This window comes from Orcinus orca, chromosome 16, assembly GCF_937001465.1.
Source record: "Orcinus orca chromosome 16, mOrcOrc1.1, whole genome shotgun sequence".
In the NCBI taxonomy this organism is placed as follows: Eukaryota; Metazoa; Chordata; class Mammalia; order Artiodactyla; family Delphinidae; genus Orcinus; species Orcinus orca.
The window spans coordinates 65,054,853-65,074,992 of NC_064574.1; the positions used below are offsets into that span (position 1 = coordinate 65,054,853).

Below are 20,140 nucleotides of genomic sequence, written 5' to 3' on the forward strand. Positions count from 1 at the left end.
CAACTAAGGAGCCCACCTGCCGCAACTAAGACCTGATGCAACCAAACAAGTAAGTAAATAAATAAATATTAAAAAAAAAAAACAATGAAGAAGAGTCTTAAAAATAAGAGAGTTTCTCTAAGTAAGAGTTCTCTCAAATCTCTAGTCATTTATCGTAAAAATACCTTAATTTAAAATAGTTGCTAACTTCCACTGGCAGCTCATGTAAGTATACTGCAAAGTAGCAATAGCAAGCATTTCAGTTGGACTCCACAAGAACAGAAACACAAAAGCTCTTGCTTTAACTGGCATTTGTGTTCTCTGCTTCCATTACCTTTCAAAGAGGTGCCCCGAGCATGATAAAAATGTAAATGATACTAATCTAATTTGATGCAATAAATATTTATTGAATATCTACCAAATGCAATGCAAAGAGCTTGGTGCTGTGGAGAAAACAGAGATGAATAAAATATGGCTCTGACCCTTGGAATGAGAGAGATGTGTTTACAAGTAGCTGTAGTTTCTGTAGTGAGTGTTGTAAAACAAATGTTAATAAAGCATTAAAGGGAAATGGGGATGCACAAGACCATCTATGCCCCACTCCACCACTGGCCTGGAGCCAGTCAGGTTGGGCCAGTGGCCAAGCTGGCTGGTGCCCAGATTTGGTCTTGAAGAGGCAAGAACTCAGGTGCCATATCCTTCTCGAGAATGCTCTTGAACAGGGAGAGCAGAGAGGCAGGTAGGGCAGGAGCCAAGAGACCATCTCTAACCCACGTTTCCCCAAGCCTACTGACATCTATCACCCGGTAATTCTTTGTTGTGAGGGGCTGGCCTATAGGATGTTTCACAGCATCTCCAGCCTTCCCCCACTCCACATGCTAGTAGCACCCCCTGTGGTCCTCACCATCAAGAATGTCTCCAGATACTGGCAAATGTGGGGAGACAGAAAAATTGCCCCTGGTTGAGAACTTCTGATTGAATCCAGAAGGAAAAGTGAGAGGAAATCTGAGGGGGAAGGGAGAAGAGCTGAGAAAGTTCACGGTGGGCACTGTCATTCTGGTCGTTCGTGTGGATGTGAAGGTGTCTGCCGAGAAGGAGGCCCAGGTTCTGGAGGCTTGTGGGGGAGGGGAGGAGGCTGCAACAGCTGCTGTGGTGAAACCGATAGGGAATCAACTAGGGATGATGAGTAGGGATGGCCCAGCTGATGGCCTGAATTTGTGATGCATATAAACAGCCTGCTTATGAGATTATTTCCAGCAACCCTGGAAAAGAGGTGGAGGAAACAGGTGGTTGGGTAAAATCAGTGTTGAAAACTGGCAAAGCTAATATAGTAAAAGGTCTAGACTAGGCCCAGAGGATTGTCTGAGAGCGAGAAATTTCCCTCTACCCTTCTAGGTTCTTCTGGACGGTATAACGATCAAATTGACCTGAGATAGATTAACAGGAGAAAATCAAACAAAAGTTTAATAACCTATATACATGGGAGAGGCCCAGGAGAACTGAGTAACTCACCAAAATGTCTGAAACCCTCACCTTAAATACCATCTGCAGTTAAAGACAACAGAGGATGTTAGGGGTAGGGACCTGAGGATTCAAAGGGGAGGAAGGCAATTGCCATGAAGATGGAAAAGCATATGTTTGGTAAATAAATATTGGAGGGGCCCTGCGGAGACAGTGGGACAGAGAGTGGACTCTGATGTCTAAGTTTCCCCACCACACCCAACCCACATTCTTTGCCGATATCTCTAGTGATAACTCTATTCCAGGCACAGGCCTTCCATCTAAATTCTTTTTAGGCAGTTAGGAGGAAGGTCAAAGTTTCTTCCTGAGTCTTTTGGGCCTTGATTGTTTTCAGCTTGAGATAATCCACATGGCAAAGAGACATTTTGGGCGGCAAATTTTGTTCCCCTACAGGATCTTAAGTACATGGAAAAGCATTGTTAACTTTTCTAAGAATGATGTCTTACATTTTTCTCATAAATTACTATATTTTCTGAATTGTGTTAATGATTTAACAACCAATTTTCAGAAAGAGACAGAAACACTACATTACGTGTTCACACTGGAAGTAAGAAACATAACCAAACTCGGAAGCACTAAAATGGGGATGGTAGGTCCATACAGTTTTTGAAATTTCAATGGATCTTATTTGGATCCTGATTCAAAGAAACAAACTAAAAAGAAAAATTAGGAGGCAACTGGAAATTTGAACACCTAGTAAATAATTGATGGTAGAAAGCATTATTGTTATTTTATTTGAGGTTTGATAATGATTTCGTATTCACAATAAAAAGTTACTTCTTTTTAGAGAAACATGCTGAAATATTTATGAATGAAATATGAAATCATATGATGTCAATGGATAAGGTTGGGGGAAGTTACATTGAGTGACTGACATGGAGAACAGTATAAATGAAGCTGGATGGTGAACTGGGTTCATTTTTTTTCTGCCTACTTTTTTATATCTTTGAAATTTTCCATAATAAAACATTAAAAGGAAAAGAAACAGTAAGATGTTTCAAAGCTCCTCATGACCAGCTGATTGAATAGCGGATAGGCTGTGAGCAAGGAGGAATCTGTTGACTGGAGGTGAACTGGGGGGGCTGTGGGCTGTTCTCCGTGGGTGATGGCTGGAGTGACAGGCAGTGGAGGAGACTGAGTTTTCACATGATGCTGAGAGGCTCAAATGACATGGAAGGAAAAGGGCCCTGGGGTGTGGCGGGGAGAGCGACAGGTGTGGGCCCAAGTGAGAAGCCTCACGGTGCTGGGGACGTCTGTGTTACCCTGGTTGAGACCCGGCTCTGAACCGGCACAGCTCACCAGCCAGTCCCCTCACATCAGCCTCATTCTCCCTCCCCGCCCCACTCCAGTGCCAAACCCAATTCTCCCCAGTGGCAATGAGGAGGATTAATATGACCAGAGCCGTGGGCTTGCCCTAAGAACATGGCTCCAATAACCTCAGAGCTCCTGGGGAACAAGGAAATGGCTTTCTAGGTCAGGTCAGCGCAGTAAATCTTTTAGGCTTGGCAGGACACGTGCGGTCTCTGTTGCAACTACTCAACTCCATAGTTGTCCATAGACAACACGTGACAAAAGGCCGTAGCTGTGTTCCAGTACCACTCTACTTGCAACGGTAGGTGATGGGCCAGATTTGACCGATGGGCTGTAGTTTGCTGAGCCCTGTTCTAGATGGACACCAATAACCCAAGTCATAGTCTCACATAAGGGCAAAATACAATATAAATAGAAGTGAGTGGGTGGGAAAGATGAAAGGACAGAGAAGACTATGATGAGATCAGGACTTTGGGAAGATGAGGTGTGACAGTCTTTCAGGGACAACCCGTTCTAAGATGTGACTGTCACGAAGGAAGAAGGGGGTCATGGGATCACATGGACTCGAGGCCATGGTGTTGGAGGTGTCATCAGTATGAATAATGAAGTATCTGAGAGGCTTGTGGGGGTGGGTTGAAGAAGATGACAAGTCAAATCCCGGAGCTGTCAAGGGAGGTGTAAGAATGTCCTGGACGTCAAAGTGAAGGTAGTGCAGTGTAGGGGTTAGGAACCTGGGCTCTGGAATCACAGCTCTGCATGCTAAACCATGCTCTACTCCTTCCAGCTGTGTGGCTCAGCACAGATGACATAAGCTCTCAGAGTCTCAGTTTTTCCATCTGTGAAATGGTCTTTCATCTAAACAAAGCTAGTTCCTTACCTAAGAGGAATTATGGTGCCAGTTTTAAGGGAATACATTTTTTTCCCACTATTGATACATATACAAATGGGTGTGTTTCAGCTATTAAAGGGAGTTATTTTTAATTTATTTGTTCATCTATTCAGCTAATATTTATTACTTGCTTAAATGTGCTCTAAAATCATGGAACAGACATATTCATAAACTGGCTGGCTGCCATTTACTGGATGCCTACTACGTGCCATGGAACCATGACAGAAACATGGTCCTTGTCTTCACGAACAGAAGGTTTTGGGTTTTTTAAATTTTATTTTATTTATTTATTTTTGGCTGCGTTGGGTCTTCATTGCTGCACGCGGGCTTTCTCTAGTTGCGGCGAGCGGGGGCTACTCTTCGTTGCGGTGCGTGGGCTTTTCATTGCGGTGGCTTCTCTTGTTGCGGAGCACAGGCTCTAGGGGCGCGGTCTTCAGTAGTTGTAGCACACGGGCTCAGTAGTTGTGGCTCGTGGCTCTAGAGCGCAGGCTCAGTAGTTGTGGCGCACAGGCTTCGTTGCTCCGCGGCACGTGTGATCTTCCTGGACCAGGGCTTGAAGCCATGTCCCCTGCATTGGCAGGCGGATTATTAACTACTGCACCACCAGGGAAGCCCAACAGACAGATTTTGTATATAGTTGGATTGCTGTGTATATGGACTTATTTATGCTAGTTCAATGTTGTGCTCTTGGGGGAAGGAGAAAGAGAAAGAGAGAGAGAGAAATAAAATTTTTTTTAATGCAGGCAATTCCCCCTGAATTGTACACTGGAGGTGAAGCATAAAATGGGTCACATGACTCAGCCCTTTCCTTAATTGTCTTCAGTTTTATGTGACAGTCACAACATGAGCGGCCCGTAAGGGAACTGTTTCCTTCTGTCTGTCTGTCTTTGTCTACCTGCATGACCTACCTAACTACCTACCTGCCAACCAAGCATTTATATAGTGTTTACTCAGGTACTGTTCTGAACAATTTATAAATATTACCTAATTTAACTCCCATAACAACCCTACAAAGTAGGAACTATTATTTCCCCATTGTGTTAATCAAGCTAGCCTAGACTAGGCTGCAGTTACAAACAATAGCAAAATACTCAATAACAGCTGATTTCTTATACAAAGACTGATACAGGTTGGACAGCCTTCTTATAAATTATAGCTATTTGGAACATGTCTTTTTTTTTTTTTTTTTTTGCGGTATGTGGGCCTCTCACTGCTGTGGCCTCTCCCGTTGCGGAGCACAGGCTCCGGACGCGCAGGCTCAGCAGCCATGGCTCACAGGCCCAGCCGCTCCACGGCATGTGGGATCTTCCCGGACCGGGGCACGAACCCGCGTCCCCTGCATCGGCAGGCGGACTCTCAACCACTGCGCCACCAGGGAAGTCCGGCACCTTAGTTCTTAACCTTAACCTCTTCTCACAGAGCCTGGCCCCAAAACAACCGCAAGGGAGGCTGAGATATGTGAGGGAACACTGGATAGTCTGTGGGTTATTGCTGTGCCAGCCATAGCCGTATCTCAGAGAAAGAGCTGAGGCACAGAGGTGTAAGTTTTTTGCCCAAGGTCACAAGCTAGTAAACAGCAGGCGCAGGATTTGAACCAGGCAGCCTGGCTCCAGGGTCCGAGCTGGTAAGAGCATAATGAATTACTTCACTCTTCTGCCTCGCCTATCACCAGGTACTTAGAGTGATCTGTACTAAGACTGGGAGAAAAACTGGCTACCAGAGACCGTTGAAAGATGCTGTGTCTTTATATGGGTAATTTAAGGTGTGTCAAGGGGAAATTTTGGCTAAATGTGAGTTTCATCTTATGTGCTCATTTTAGAGTCAGCTCCTGTGTCAGATGCCACTCCTTTGTATATTATGCGTACTAGCATTTATTGCCTCAAATAATCTTATCTACCAGCCTGGGGAGTCATCCAAAATAAGAGTTTAGGTTTATTTTAATGTTCTTAGTAAAACAAGTTCTACCAGGTCCAGCTGTCTTTGATGCTCGATGTCATCATATTATCAGATCACAGCTGGTAGGTTGCGATCATTTGCCATGGGCAGCTGCCGATTGCTTATCACATAAATGATGGGTCCTTCTCCCACAGGTCCCCATAATTTCACATACTCTTCACTCTGCCCATCCCTTCTCAGCTACCCATTTCTTTTCCATGACTCTTTTTTTAAGAAATGTATTTTTATGCAGCTATTTTATATAAACATGGATAACCCTTAAAAATTCCATTAGGTTTATAAAAATAATTAAGATTTATCATATAAAAAATATACATATTTGTTAAATAAACTACACAGTGAAAAGGAAAGGTTTTAAATCAAGGATCATCATAGAATTAAATAACTCTAGCTCTAAGGTCTTTCAAAAGGATGTTTCACTCCAAATGGCAGGAACATGGCTTTTATTTTCTCCTCTATATTATTTTGTAGCTTTCATATTGTCTATAGAGTTACTTTAAAAATTAAAAACAATTGCAAAATGAAAGGGTATTTATTCTATTTCCTTTTATTCCATTTTCTTGCTTTCTGTATTAGACATTTATGTTTTTTCCAGCCCTGCACTGATTTCCCCCTTCTTCTGGTTACAGTACACCCTATGTTTTTGGAAGGATCACCCCTCTCCCATTTCCCGTTCAAGCAGAAAGTGAGCTGATTCCACCTCTGGCTCTGGGCTGAGTATGTGACCCAGGCCTGGCCAATCAGAGCAGTGAATCCCCCTACCACCGTGCTTGCTCCCAAATTGGTTAAATCCAAGATAACCCCAAGATTTTTCAAGAAGTAACCAGGAAAACTTTTCTGTCTTTTCCTCTAGGCTTAGAATTTTGAGGTTATAAGCCTTGAGCTGCTGAGGGCAATCCTCTAAAGAGATTGTGCCTGGGATAACAGCAGAACTGAGAGGTGGCCAGAGCCTGAGTCCCTATGGCATTGTTTTGAATCTCTCTATCTCACCGTGTTAGGCATGTTAGCCAGTTCTACCCCTATTAGTTAAGTGAACCAATAAATACCTTTTTTTCTTTTTCAATAAATACATTTTTTCTTTTTTTGCTTACACCAGTTTGAGTTAGGTGGATGATACCTGCCAATGAAAGAGCCCTGATGTTTTCCTACATGATACTTACCCACTGCCCTCCAGTATCCTGTGTTAGTCAGCTTTCCCTAGGTTTTGCTGCAGTAACAAACAACTCTTAAATCTCAATGCCTTATAACAACAAAGATTTATACTTCACCCTGTTTAATGTTGGCTGTGTGTCACCTCTGGCTCTGCTCCATGTCTCTTCTCATTCTGGGACCCAGGAGGGAGGAGCATCACCATTCCTCAGTCTCACAGCAGAGAGAGACGAGCAATAGCCAACCCATGCAAACAGTACTTCTGCTCACACTTCATTGCTCAATACAAGGCCCATGGCCAAGCTCAATATCGGTACTACGGGGGAAGTTGACACCACCCACAGGCAGAAACCACATGCGAATGACAAAGAGCAGGGACGCATGATTCTCTTATAGGTAAAGGAGTGATAGTTTAGAGCAATAATATAATCTGCATGTGTTCTAATCAGAGCTTAAGGAGGGGGTCTTCTTCCCCACCTTTCCGCAGCAGTGGATTACTCATATCTCCTGTTGGCCTTACTCCTGTTTATGAATCCAGCACTGTCCTCTTTTGTTGTGTATAGTCCTGACTTAACCAGCCAATCAGAAACAGTGAAATTATTTGCTATCATATTCAGGACAGGAAACATTTAGCTTTTCATTTTGACCAAAAAGTATTCATCCAATTTGTTTGCAAAAATAAATCACTGAATAAACACAAGGAACAAAAGTGCACTGCTGCCTATCTGGTCCCGTGTCCCAGGGGAGAAGTCTCATGAAAGACATCATTAAAACTGAGACCTTCAATGAAACAAAGATTGTGTTTTAGAAGAGAAAAGAAAAGGTGGTTTTGGGCAAAATGTCTTTTCAGCTAAGTTCTACCATTAGATAAAAGAAGAGAAAAGAAAAATCCACGATACTTTCAGGTCAGTGAAAGGTATCTTATGACCAAAACCTGAGGTGAGAATAGAAGTGTCACTGTGCCGTTTGAGGACAAGTGCCAGCGGTCAGATTTTCTGCACTGAGCTTGACAGTGGGACCCAAAACGCTTGTGCCTTCAAAACGGCACAGGAAATGGCATGCGTCCTGCACTAAAGATCAGAGTTGGATGGTAGCCTGGCAGAAAATTTGCCGTCATGCCCTGTTGCAAGGAAAAATATCCTTTCAATCCATTTTGTCTTATAGAAGATTTCTGTCTCAGTAATTCGAAAGGCCGGAGTCTCATGAGGGTAATAAATCGTCTTTGCTCTTTATGTTAACTTTCGTCTTTAGACAGGAAGGAAAGAGACCTGTTTCCTGAATCCAGGACACGCTGGGGTGCATAAATCCTCTGAGTGCCTCCTCCTGCTGGAGGTTTTTGTGTGGGTGGCCCTTTCTCTGGGGCACACGGTACTGTTTCCTCCCCTTCTTCCTGTTGTTTTTAGGTGGCTCTTTGGGAACGAGCTCGGGGAGCCTGTGTCAGGCAGCATGGCAGACACATCTGGGCTCCAGTCTTAGCTCTGCCATTTATTAGTTGGAGTACTAGTTTCCTGTGCTGTTTAACAAATTACCACAACCATGGTGGCTTAAAACAACACAGATCTATTCTCTTATAGTTCTGGAGGCTAGAAGTCCAAAATCAGTTTCACAGGGCTCAAGTCTGAGTGTTGACAAGGCTGGTTCCTTTTGGAGACTTTAGGGGAATATTTGTTTCTTGCCTTATCTGGTATCTGGAGGCTGCCTCCATCCTGGAGGGCTTGTGACCCTCTGCCTCCCTCTCATAAGGACCCTTGTGATTATATCATTGGGCCCACCTGTGATAATGCAGGATAATCTCAAGACCATTCATTTAATCACATCTACAAAGCCTCTTTTGCTGTATGAGGGAATATATATATATACATTCACAGAGTCTGGGGATTGGTCCATTATGCAGCCAACATACTGTATAACGTTGGGTAACCTGGAACTAATCCCTTCACATCCCTGAACCTTGCTCCTCTCTTCTGTACCATGGGGATGGTGATAAAACCTACATCGTAGGCTTGCTGTGACAGTTAAAGATGGTATCAGAGTTTTTTGCTGCAAGCAACAGAAATTTAAAGGCTGCTTAAGAAAAATGGTATATATTGGAAGTAAAAAGATAACTCACAGACATAAAGGAAAAGGTAAGGATCTGGCCTTAGAAGCAGGTATAGGGACCCAGGGAGCTCAGACCCCCTCTAGTCTTTGCCAGTCCACTCAAGATTCCTTTTCCAGGGAAGGGGCAGCTGCTTGGCTAAGCTTGGGTTTCTGAGGCACACCTTGGCCAGGAGAGGGCAAGGCACTGTGACCCACATTCCCCCTGATACAGGGAGGGGGAGCTGTCAAAGCAAAATCTGAGGGTTGATACCATAAAAAGGGGGAGGGTATGATAGGCAGATAAAAATGAAAGATATTCACTGCAGAGGGCTCAAAGTAGGTATTCAAACAATGATGGCTATTATTTTATTCTTAATCGTAAGAGAATAGTAACCACTGCTTTGGCAAGATGAAACATGGGTAGCAGAATGACCAAGCAAGAGAAAGACAGAATATCTTCATTTAACCTCAGCTCTGCCACTGATAAATTCTGACATTAAGGAAAGTCCTCTGTTCCTTATCTATAATAATATTTATTCATTCAAAAATATTTATTGAGTGCCTACTTTTTTCCAGGCACGTTTCTAGGTACCATAGAGTAGAGAACAAAAGAGAGAAAGTCTTGGCCCCTGTGGGATTTACATTGTAAAGACAGACAATAAGCAAATTAACAAAGAAGCATATTGTGTGATGTAAAGAAGACTCAAGTGCTCTGAAGAAAAATAAAGCAGAGTAAAGTGGATTGAGAGTCCCAGGCCTAGGGTGAGAGGTGCTAGCGTTTTAGACAGAGAAGCTGGGGAAGGCTCACATTTGCACAGAGGGTTAAATGACACGCAGAGGGAGCCAACCCTATGAAGATCGGAAACAAGAGTGTTCCAGGCAGAGGGAACAGCTACTCCGAAGGCCCTGAGACAGGAACAAACTTGGCCAGTGAGGCAAGAAGAGATGAGGGAGGGTGAGAGGGTGGCAGGAAAGGAAGCCAGAGAGGCTGGTGAGGCTGCTCCCACCTTGGGTGGGGCCTTGGATGCCATGATAAAGAGTTTGGATTTTTCTTTTTCCTTTTGAGCATGATAGGAAACTATTGGAGGGTTTTGAGCAGAAGTGCGAGGTAATCCAATTTATCTTTTAAAAAGATCACTCTGGCAGCTGGAGGGAAGTTGGCTGAAGTCAGCGCTAATAGTGCAAGCAGAGAGGCCAGTGAGCAGGCGGAGATGATGGGGGCTTGCAGTGGAGAAGGTGAGAAGAGGTTGGATTTGGGATCTGTCTTGATGCTGGATGTGGGGTGACAGAGAGCTAAGGCAAGGCTGACTTGGAGATTTCAGGCCCGAGCAAGTGGCTGAATGGGATTGGGGAAAATTAGAATTAGGTTTTAAAATTTAATGGGTATACTGAAGAATCACAACTTACTGGGAATAAACATATGAAAACCTTTTTCCTTTATCTTCTCCAGTAACTGCATCACTATATTACACTGAATCTCTCTTCCATCTGAGAAGTAGCCCTTTAATAACTTTTGACCAAATTCCATAACTTCCTGGTCACTGTTTTTAGATAGTCTGATTTCACTGTTTGGATTCATCTTGTTAATTTAAATCCTTAGTCTTCAGTCTCATCCTGGATGCAAAATTCATCTTCCCCCATTCCCCAGCTCTAGCCACAACTGTCTATGATTCAGGGGTCCCTGACCTTGGAAGGCAGGGAAATTACTTCTTTATTTTCACTAGTCTGTAACTGAAATTTGGCCTCTCTTTTAATTATGAATGTGGGAAACAAACCTCAGTAGTACCCACAGTAACTGTACCTTTGTTACTGATAGCAACCATCAGATGTTTTTACATCCCATTATAGTTGTTGCAGTGATCTTGAAATATCATTTATACTTGTCTCTTCTTTCAAATTATAGTAGTTAATTGAACTGCCATTAGCTCTTCTTATTTACTGTATGATTTAGAAGCACGTATATTACTTTATCACCAACAGTTTTAAAAAATATTTTGATAACTGTATTTCAGTTGGTTTACTTTGAAATCTTATGTACTTACTTTTTTTTAAAAAATATATTTATTTATTTATTTATGGCTGCGTTGGGTCTTCGTTGCTGTGCGCGGGCTTTCTCTGGTTGGGGCGAGCGGGGGCCACTCTTCATTGCGGTGCGTGGGCTTCTCATTGCCGTGGCTTCTCTTGTTGTGGAGCACAGGCTCCAGTGCACGGGCTCCGTAGTTGTGGTGCACAAGCTCAGTAGTTGTGGCTTGTGGGCTCTAGAGCACAGTCACAGTAGTTGTGGCGCATGGGCTTAGTTGCTCCACGGCATGTGGGATCTTCCCGGACCAGGGCTCGAACCCGTGTCCCCTGCATTGGCAGGTGGATTCTTAACCACTGCACCACCAGGGAAGTCCCTATGTACTTACTTTTATATTAAAAAAAATAGCATTCAGAGAAGGAATCCAAATTGCCAAAGTGAAAAGGGATTATGGCACAAAAGAAGTTAAGATCCCCTGTGAGAGGTTTGGAAGGGGTTAGGAAGGTGGCATGCTCTTCCCATACACCCCTGGAGAGGGAAGAAAGACAGTGGGGAAGAGGCAGGTCTCCTTAAGCCACATTAGAGAAAACATGTACTCAGTCACAAAGGGACTAAATAACAGAGCAATCTGGGCATATCTATCAAACAGCAGCAGGTAGCACAGCCCTGGTTTTTAAGGTGGTTATACCAGCAGTCCAAGGGTGAGCACGAGGTCTTGCAGCTTGTTGTTTAGGCAACACTGTTAACCGGAAGCATATGCAGCTTCCAGTGATGGGGCTGATAAAACAGGACTTGTTTATATAGGAGAGTGATTCAGCCTGATGTCAGGGTAATAACTAACTGCTTGTTGGTCTCCCAGAGTGGAGTTGCTGAGGGGGTGAAGTGAGATCACATTCTGGTAACTATGATTTTTTAAAATGTGCTTTAGGCTGTTAGAGATTAATGCAGCTGGCTCTTCCTTACTGGTTTTCGGAGCTATTCCTTGCGTAATGGAAGGCTGGAATTGAAAGAATTCTAGGAGATTCCGTCCTAATGGCTAGTCTGGAAGTCCCATTCCAGATAACCTCTATCGTACTGCTTCCAAATATTTGAAGTTCATTACTCAAGACTGTGATGCCTCCAACACAGAATGTTTGGGAAACCAGTTAAGGCTGAGGGCAGGGACTGCGTAATCTCTTTTGCTGAATACGCTGAGTAGAGGTTATCAAGTACTGGCCTCATGAATTGGTGAAAGGCTTTATGAATGATGGTTGATTGAGGGCCTGTGTCATTTTGTAAATGGCTTTGCATCTGGGTTGTGCTTTCATGGTACAAGAAAACAACGTAATCTTTTACCTAATGAAAATTGGAAAACAATTGGATTTCAAGATTCAGTTTTCAATATTAAGCAAGCCTTTCCCTTTTCTGCTTTATTCTTCGTAAATGTCATTTCAGATGGTAACTTTTGTCTTAGAACTGGATGGAGAAGTTAATAAAGACTAACTTCTCAGCTTCTCTTATGTATTTTGCAAGTATGCTGTAGCTTCTTTAGGTCTTGAAATCTTTTACTGAGCATCCAAAAATGGGGGAAGAATTGCCTGTGTGTGTGTGCACATTTATACATACACGTGTATACAGTCAGAAGAATAAACTGTTCCCTCTCAGAATTATGGCAGCAATTGTTGTGATTCAAATAGATTTAATTCATGTTTGAGAAGAAGGAGGACATGACAAACGAGCACTACCAACAGGACAATTCTTCTTGGAAACACTCAGCAGTACTGTTTTGTCCGTTGGAATGCTCAAACCCATTTGCTCTGAGGACCTCCAATTTAAGCCCCAAGGAGCCTCAGCTGCCTTCTCCTGTGATTGGCGCTTTTGTTTCCCCTTCCCTCCCCAGTTCCCCCATGATGAGCAGTCACCTCTACTCAATCTCAATTTTTATTTGACCTGAAGCCAGTTGCACGGATTCCAAAAGAGAGAAAAGGGCCTAGGGCTTCCCTGGTGGTGCAGTGGTTGAGAGTCCGCCTGCCGATGCGGGGTACACGGGTTTGTGCCCCGGTCTGGGAGGATCCCACGTGCCGCGGAGCGGCTGGGCCTGTGACCCATGGCCGCTGGGCCTGCACGTCCGGAGCCTGTGCTCTGCAATGGGAGAGGCCACAACAGTGAGAGGCCCGCGTACCGCAAAAAAATAAAAAGGGCCTGGCATAGCTTCTATCCTTTCAAGTTGACCTGCTGAAATGATTGATAATTCCTAGGAACTGCTCTCCGAAGATCAAGTCCTTTTTATTTGGCCTGATTTACACTGGCTTTCTCATACTTATTCTTGCTTTGGGAACTAGACAGCGCCCCATTATTTAGCCATGAAAGCAAGGATGTCACTAAAGGTGGCCTCATATTACTGCTTAAAGGCCTATTAGAAATCTCATTTCGCTTTTTGGAGATGTCATTGTGATGCAAAGCGGTTCAGGGTTTCATTACTGCTGGAAGCCCTTTGTTGGGCTCGCCTAGCCTGTTGTGTCCCCAGATTTGCCATTCTCCTTTCCTACTGCTATTCCAAAATGGGAGTACTGATACTTTGAGGATTTCATGACATCGGTACAGAAAAACGTACTTAAAACAGGAAAATTGTAGCTGAACAGAAAGGCGCCATCAAATCTCCCCTCAGATACAAGTGACAAACTGCACTTCGTTCTGCTGTCCTGACATCGGATTTCCCTGTGGAACTTCAGGCAAATGAATACCTGCCAAGTTATTACTGTAAGGATTAATCAAGACGGCGTTTTCTATGACTACGGCTTTTCCCCCCTCATTTTTATCTTCTAGGCAAATGGCTGTGTTTTCCTCTATTGAACACTTGCAGCTGCTAGACCCTGAATTCCATATGAGTGACCTTGTGAGTTGCCCTCCTCTTCTCCGTGGTCCACTCCCTGTGTTTCCTGGGCAGTTTGCATTCTTAGCAGGAAATAGTCAGTGACCTTGAACGACCTGCTTCACCCCTCTATGCCTCAGTTTCTTCACTCTAAAAGAAGGACAACAACAGCTCATTATTAATGTCATGAGGATTTAATGAAACACTGTGTGGAAAGAGCTTAGCATACTGAGCTGGGCAGAGGCTCATCCCACAAAGATTTACTGAGTGTCTGCTATGTGCCAGACGTTGTCCCAAGTGCTGGAAATGCCAAGAGGAGCAAACACAGGCCCAGTCTCTGCCCTCATGGAGCTTTCAGTCTAGTTGAGGATTTGGGTGTTCTTTAGATAATCACACAGATTTATATCTCCAAATTGGGCCAAGGACTAGGAAGGAAAATTTCACAGAGCGCCAATGGCCCTGATCTAATCAAAGGACATCATTCCATAACATTTGAGTGGAGATCAGAAGAAATAATAAGAGTGAACTGTTGGTGGGAATGTAAATTGATACAGCTACTATGGAGAACAGTATGGAGGTTCCTTAAAAAACTAAAAATAGAATTACCGTATGACCCAGCAATCCCACTCCTGGGCATATACCCAGAGAAAACCATAATTCAAAAAGATATATGCACCCCAATGTTCATTGCAACACTATTTACAATAGCCAGGTCATGGAAGCAACCTAAATGCCCATCAACAGACGAATGGATAAAGAAGATGTGGTACATATATACAATGGAATATTACCATAAAAAGGAATGAAATTGGGTCATTTGTAGAGACGTGGATGGACGTAGAGACTGTCATACAGAGTGAAGTAAGTCAGAAAGAGAAAAACAAATATCGTATATTGACGCATATATGTGGAACCTAGAAAAATGGTACAGATGAACTGATTTGCAGGGCAGAAATAGAGACACAGATGCAGAGAACAAACGTATGGACACCAAGGGGGGAAAGTGACGGGGGGTGAGGGGGTGGGATGAATTGGGAGATTGGGATTGACACGTATACACTAGTATGTATAAAATGGATAACTAAAAAGAACCAGCTGTATAAAATAAATAAATAAAATTCTAAAATTCAAAAAAAATATAGTGAACTGGGAGAAGGAGGTCTCAGCCCCAAGGTGCCCTTGAGCAAATTAGTAAAAGGTGCCCCTGCCCTAGGGCAGAGGTGGCAGAGCATGTGCTGGGGTTTCAGTGCCCTCTGGCCCATTTGCTGGGAGCCCTTGAGGAGAGAACAGCTTGCACACTGTATGCAGTGACCTGGCCGGGAGTAAGAGGATACTGGAGGTGGAGGAAAGCACCTCTGCAAAGGCCCTGAGGTGGGAGGCCACATGTGGAGATGAAAAGGGCGCCTCTGGCTACAGCACAAGGAGCAAGGCTGGTGGGAGGGGAGCCGGGGAAGCTCTTAGTACATATCAGCTGGTATTGTTGCACGATAGCATTATTCTCATGAATTCACTGCCAGCACACTAAGGTCTCCTTAGAAACACCAAGGTCTCTCTAGAAGCCGTTGCTTTTTAACTAGTGAAGGAGAATTACTTCAGGGATGTGATTTGTTGGTGTCACGCAACCAAGATTTACAGAATAAGGACAGTGTATGAGGAGAGACATTTAATGTGGAAAGCGGGGAGGCAGTGTACCTCCAGAAAAATGCAAATGCTCTATTGCAGCCCAGAAAACTAGACGTTAGGCAAAAAGAAGTGAAAACAAAAACAGAACAAACAAAAAAAGCAAATAAAAATAAAAGCAGAACATTAGGGAAAGGTTTCTAACAATGCTATCATTTGGAGGTTGTAATTATCTCTCCAAAGAAGTAGAATCTCCGTTTCTTGGTCTCTTAGAAAGGACCCGCCCAGCTGGAGACCCAGAACCGGCAACACTGCACTTGCTAGAAATTGTCTTGATAACCCCTTAGGTTCTTCCCGGCTTTGATTTCTTTGATTTTGGAATAATCCAAAAGAGCATTCATTCATTCACACAAATATACTGTATCAAGGGTGGGTTTTTTTGTTGTTCTTGTTGTTCTTTTTAAGTCTGAGTTTAGAAGGAAATAAAACCCCAGATGCTGGAGAATTGTGCATTGTTGCCAGTTAGCTCCGGAGTCTGTCAGGCTGGGCATCTGCAAGTGGTGGCCCGGCCGAGGTCTGGTGTCAGCACGGCAATGTGAGGGACGCCTGGGCTTGGGGATTGGGTGGATCTGGGCCCAGATCCTGACTAGGCCATTTATAAGCTGTGTGACCCTGGACAGGTTAGTCAACCTCTCTCTGTAAAATAAGAGTTACTGTAAACTCAAATGATGGCTGTCATCAGGGAGAGTCTGGAGGCCAAGACTCTTGGGGATCCCTCACTTGCAAAGTCGTTTCTGGGGATCCTGCCCTGAGAGCAGTCTATGTGACCCACATTCGTTCAGAGGTTTATTTCTTTGCACTATATCTGAAAAGTCTTGACTTTTGGTTTTTCAGAGGTAGCTGTGCTTTGGGGAAACATAAGGAACCAGAATTAAGTCAGACTTGTAAAATCTGGTCAGCAGTTAGTATCTCTAAACAGCTTTTAGGAAATAAACAACAAAAAAAGAGCATTTAGCCATGATTTCTGAATGTGATGGATGATCAGACATCCCACCATAATCTAAGAATCCCTCAAGAGCAGACACTGCTCTTGAGATATTTTATTGCTTAGTAAGATGAAGTAGAAGAACTTAACTTTAAAATGTACTTGAATTTAAACCACATTAAACTGGAATGTACACTGATCAGAGATAAATTGTAGTATTTCAGGAAAGAAATGGACTACTTAATTCCCCTTCAATAGAAAGTTGGAAAAAGAGTCCTTTATTATATCTCAGTCATAATGCAGTATATAAATGTGACTTCTGCTTTGTCTCTTGCTTTATGTCCACATAGGCTTATATCAGTAACATGTATGTTGCACCTTCAGAACTAACACGCAGCTTTCTAACCTGAGCCCTTCAAAGCAGGGCAGGCTAACAGTGATTTAAGATTATGCTGGTTAAAAACAGAAAATCCATCCCAGATTTTAAAACAAAGAAATGCTAACTCAAGCCTAAACTTTTCTATAAAAAATGACATTGTTGCTTTCTAAGAATGGGAATAGATGAGGCACTTAATCAGAGAGGCCATTACGTTGTCAAAGGCTCTGCTGATGCTGAAGGATGGATTCTCATGGGCTTATGACCATTTTATTGCTTTTCAGCCCACGGCCGGCGATCCCACTCTCCCTCCTGCTGACAGAATCGGCAGCAGCGCTCTGCATTCAGTCCTTCTGGAGAGCCTATCTGGTAAGAGTCATGTGCAATTACGGCATTTGGTCTGATGGGGAATTTTTGTGCTGTGGAAGACCCAGGGGACAACCTTTAGATGAATTTGGAACATAGGATAGTATAGCTAACATCCAGACCTCAGAAATAAGATTCTCTGTAAAACAGGTCTTAAAGAATGATTCAGAATTTCCACCAAAACGTATGCAGTTATTATTAAAAGTACCCTCCAACCTTTTTTAAAGTTTACTTTTTATTGAGATAAATTTTGTTTATACCATTTTATGGGTTTCATTATATTTCAGTCTCTCTATACACTACAGCATGCTCACCAATAGAAATTTAGTTTCCACCCATCACCCTACAGTCAATCCCCTTTACCCATTTTACCCTCGCTCCAGCCCCTTCCCCTCTGGTAACCACTTTTCAGTTCTCTGTATCTACATGTTTGTTTCTGTTTGGTTTGGTTTGTTCATTTATTTTGTCTTTTGGTTTGTTTGTTTTTTATATTCCACATATGAGTGAAATCATACAGTATTTGTCTTTCTCCATCTGACTTATTTTACTTAGCATAATACCCTAAAGGTCCAACCATGCTGTTGCAAATGGCAAGATTTCTTTTTTTGTGTGCCTGAGTAATATTCCATTTTGTGTGTGTGTGTGTGTGTGTGTGTGTGTGTGTTACATCTTCTTTATCCATTCATCCGTTGATGGGCACTTATGTTGTTTCACTATCTTGGCTATTGTGAATAATGCTGTGGTGAACATAGGGGTGTATATATCTTTTCAAATTAGTGTTTTCATATTCTTTGGATAAATACCCAGAAGTGGAATAGCTGGATCATATGATAGTTCTATTCTTATTTTTTTGAGGGATCTCCACGATATTTTCCATAGTGGCTGCACCAGTTTACATTCCCACCAACAGTACATGAGGGTTCCCTTTTCTCCACACCCTCACCAACACTCATTATTTCTTGACTTTTTGATAATAGCCATTATAATGAGAATGTTGAACATCTTTTCATGTGCCTGTTGGCCATATATATGTCTTCTTTGGAAAAATGTCTATTCAGCTCCTCTGTCCATTTTTGATAGGTTTTTTTTGTTGTTGTTGAGTTGTATAAGTTCTTTATATATTTTCCATATTAATCCCTTATCAGGTATATGATTTGCCAATACCATCTCTCATTCAGTAGGTTGTCTTTTTGTTTTGTTGATGGTTTCCTTTGCTGTGCAAAACCTTTTTAATTTGATGTAATCTCATTTGTTTATTTTTTCTTTGTCTCCCTTGCCTGAGGAGACATATCCAGAAATATATTGCTAAAACCAATGTCAAAGGGCATACTTCCTGTGTTTTTTCCTAGGAGTTTTATGGTTTCAGGTCTTAGATTCATTGAAGTCTTTAGTCCATTTTGAATTGATTTTTGTATATGGTGGATACTGAACTACTTTCATTTTTTTGCATGTGGCTGTTCAGTTTTCCCAACAACATTTATTGAAGAGACTATCCTTTCTCCATTGTATGTTCTTTGCTCCTTTGTCGTAAATTAATTGTTCATATATGTGTGGCTTTATTTCTGGGCTCTCAGTTATGTTCCATTGATCTGTGTATCTGTTTTTCTGCCAACACCATGCTGTTTTGATTACTATAGCTTTGTAATATATAATAGCTTGAAATCAGGAAGGGTGATACTTCCAGCTTTGTTCTTATTTTTCTCAGAATTGCTTTGGCTATTTGGGATATTTTGTGGTTCCATATAAATTTTAGAACTTTTAATTCTATTTCTGTGAAAAATGTCCTTGGGATTTTGATAGGGATCGCACTGAATCTGTAGATTACATTAGGTAATATGGACATTTTAACAGTGTTAATCCTTCCAATCCATGAGCATGAAATATCTGTCAATTTATTTGTGTATTCTTCAGTTTCTTTCAACAATATCTTAGAGTTTTTATTGTACAGGTTTTTGTTTTGCTTTGTTTTTTTGCAGTACGCGGGCCTCTCACTGTTGTGGCCTCTCCCATTGCGGAGCACAGGCTCCGGGCGCGCAGGCCCAGCGGCCATGGCTCACAGGCCCAGCCGCTCCGCGGCACGTGGAATCCTCCCAGACTGGGGCACGAACCCGTGTCCCCTGCATCAGCAGGCGGACTCTCAATCACTGTGCCACCAGGGAAGCCCTACTGTACAGGTTTTTTACCCCTTGGTTAAATTTATTCCTAGGTATTTTATTCTTTTTGTAGCAATTGTAAATGGGATTGCTTTCTTAATTTCTCCTCCTGCTTGTTCATTTTTAGCATACAGAAATGAAGTAGATTTTTGTATTTTGATTTTGTACCCTGTAACTTTACTATATTCATTTATTATTTTTAATAGTTTTTTGGTGGAGTCTTTAGGGTTTTCTATATTTAAAATTATGTCATCCACATATAGTGACAGTTTTACTTCTTCCTTTCCAATTTGGATGTCTTTTATTTCTTTTTCTTGCCTAGTTGCTCAGGCTAGGACTTCTAATACTAAGTTGAATAAAAGCGGTGAGAGTGGGCATCTTTGTCTTGTTCCTGATTTTAGAGGGACAGTGTTACTGAACCAAACTCAGGTCTGCTCACCAGATGCACAGCAGAGCTAATCTACTGGCACTGGGTTGTAGTGAAGGAAAATACAGTGTTTATTGCAGGGTGCCAGCAAGGAGAATGGGCAGCTAATCCTCAAAAGACCCAAACTCTCTGATGGCTTTCAGGGAAAGCCTTTTTTTTTTTTTTTTTTTTTAAAGTTGAGATAGTAAGTGGCAGAGCTAGGACTAGAACCCAGGTGTTTTAATTTTTTATTTATTTATTTATTTTTTAGAAGATGTTGGGGGTAGGAGTTTATTAATTAATTTATTTATTTTTGCTGTGTTGGGTCTTCATTTCTGTGCGAAGGCTTTCTCTAGTTGTGGCAAGCGGGGGCCACTCTTCATGGCGGTACGCGGGCCTCTCACTATTGCGGCCTCTCTTGTTGCAGCGCACAGGCTCCAGACATGCAGGCTCAGTAGTTGTGGCTCACGGGCCCAGTT

General features: G+C 42.6%; 1 protein-coding gene across 1 annotated transcript in view; it reads left to right on the forward strand.

The window, feature by feature from the left end:
* The window catches only part of IQCK (IQ motif containing K), a 108,369-nt gene that overhangs the window by 41,408 nt on the left and 46,821 nt on the right, over nt 1-20,140 (forward strand). Inside the window, exons 6-7 of the mRNA XM_049699067.1 lie at nt 17,021-17,105; nt 19,079-19,276. Of these exons, the coding sequence (XP_049555024.1) occupies nt 17,021-17,105; nt 19,079-19,276 (283 nt within the window). The remainder of the gene's footprint in view (nt 1-17,020; nt 17,106-19,078; nt 19,277-20,140) is intronic.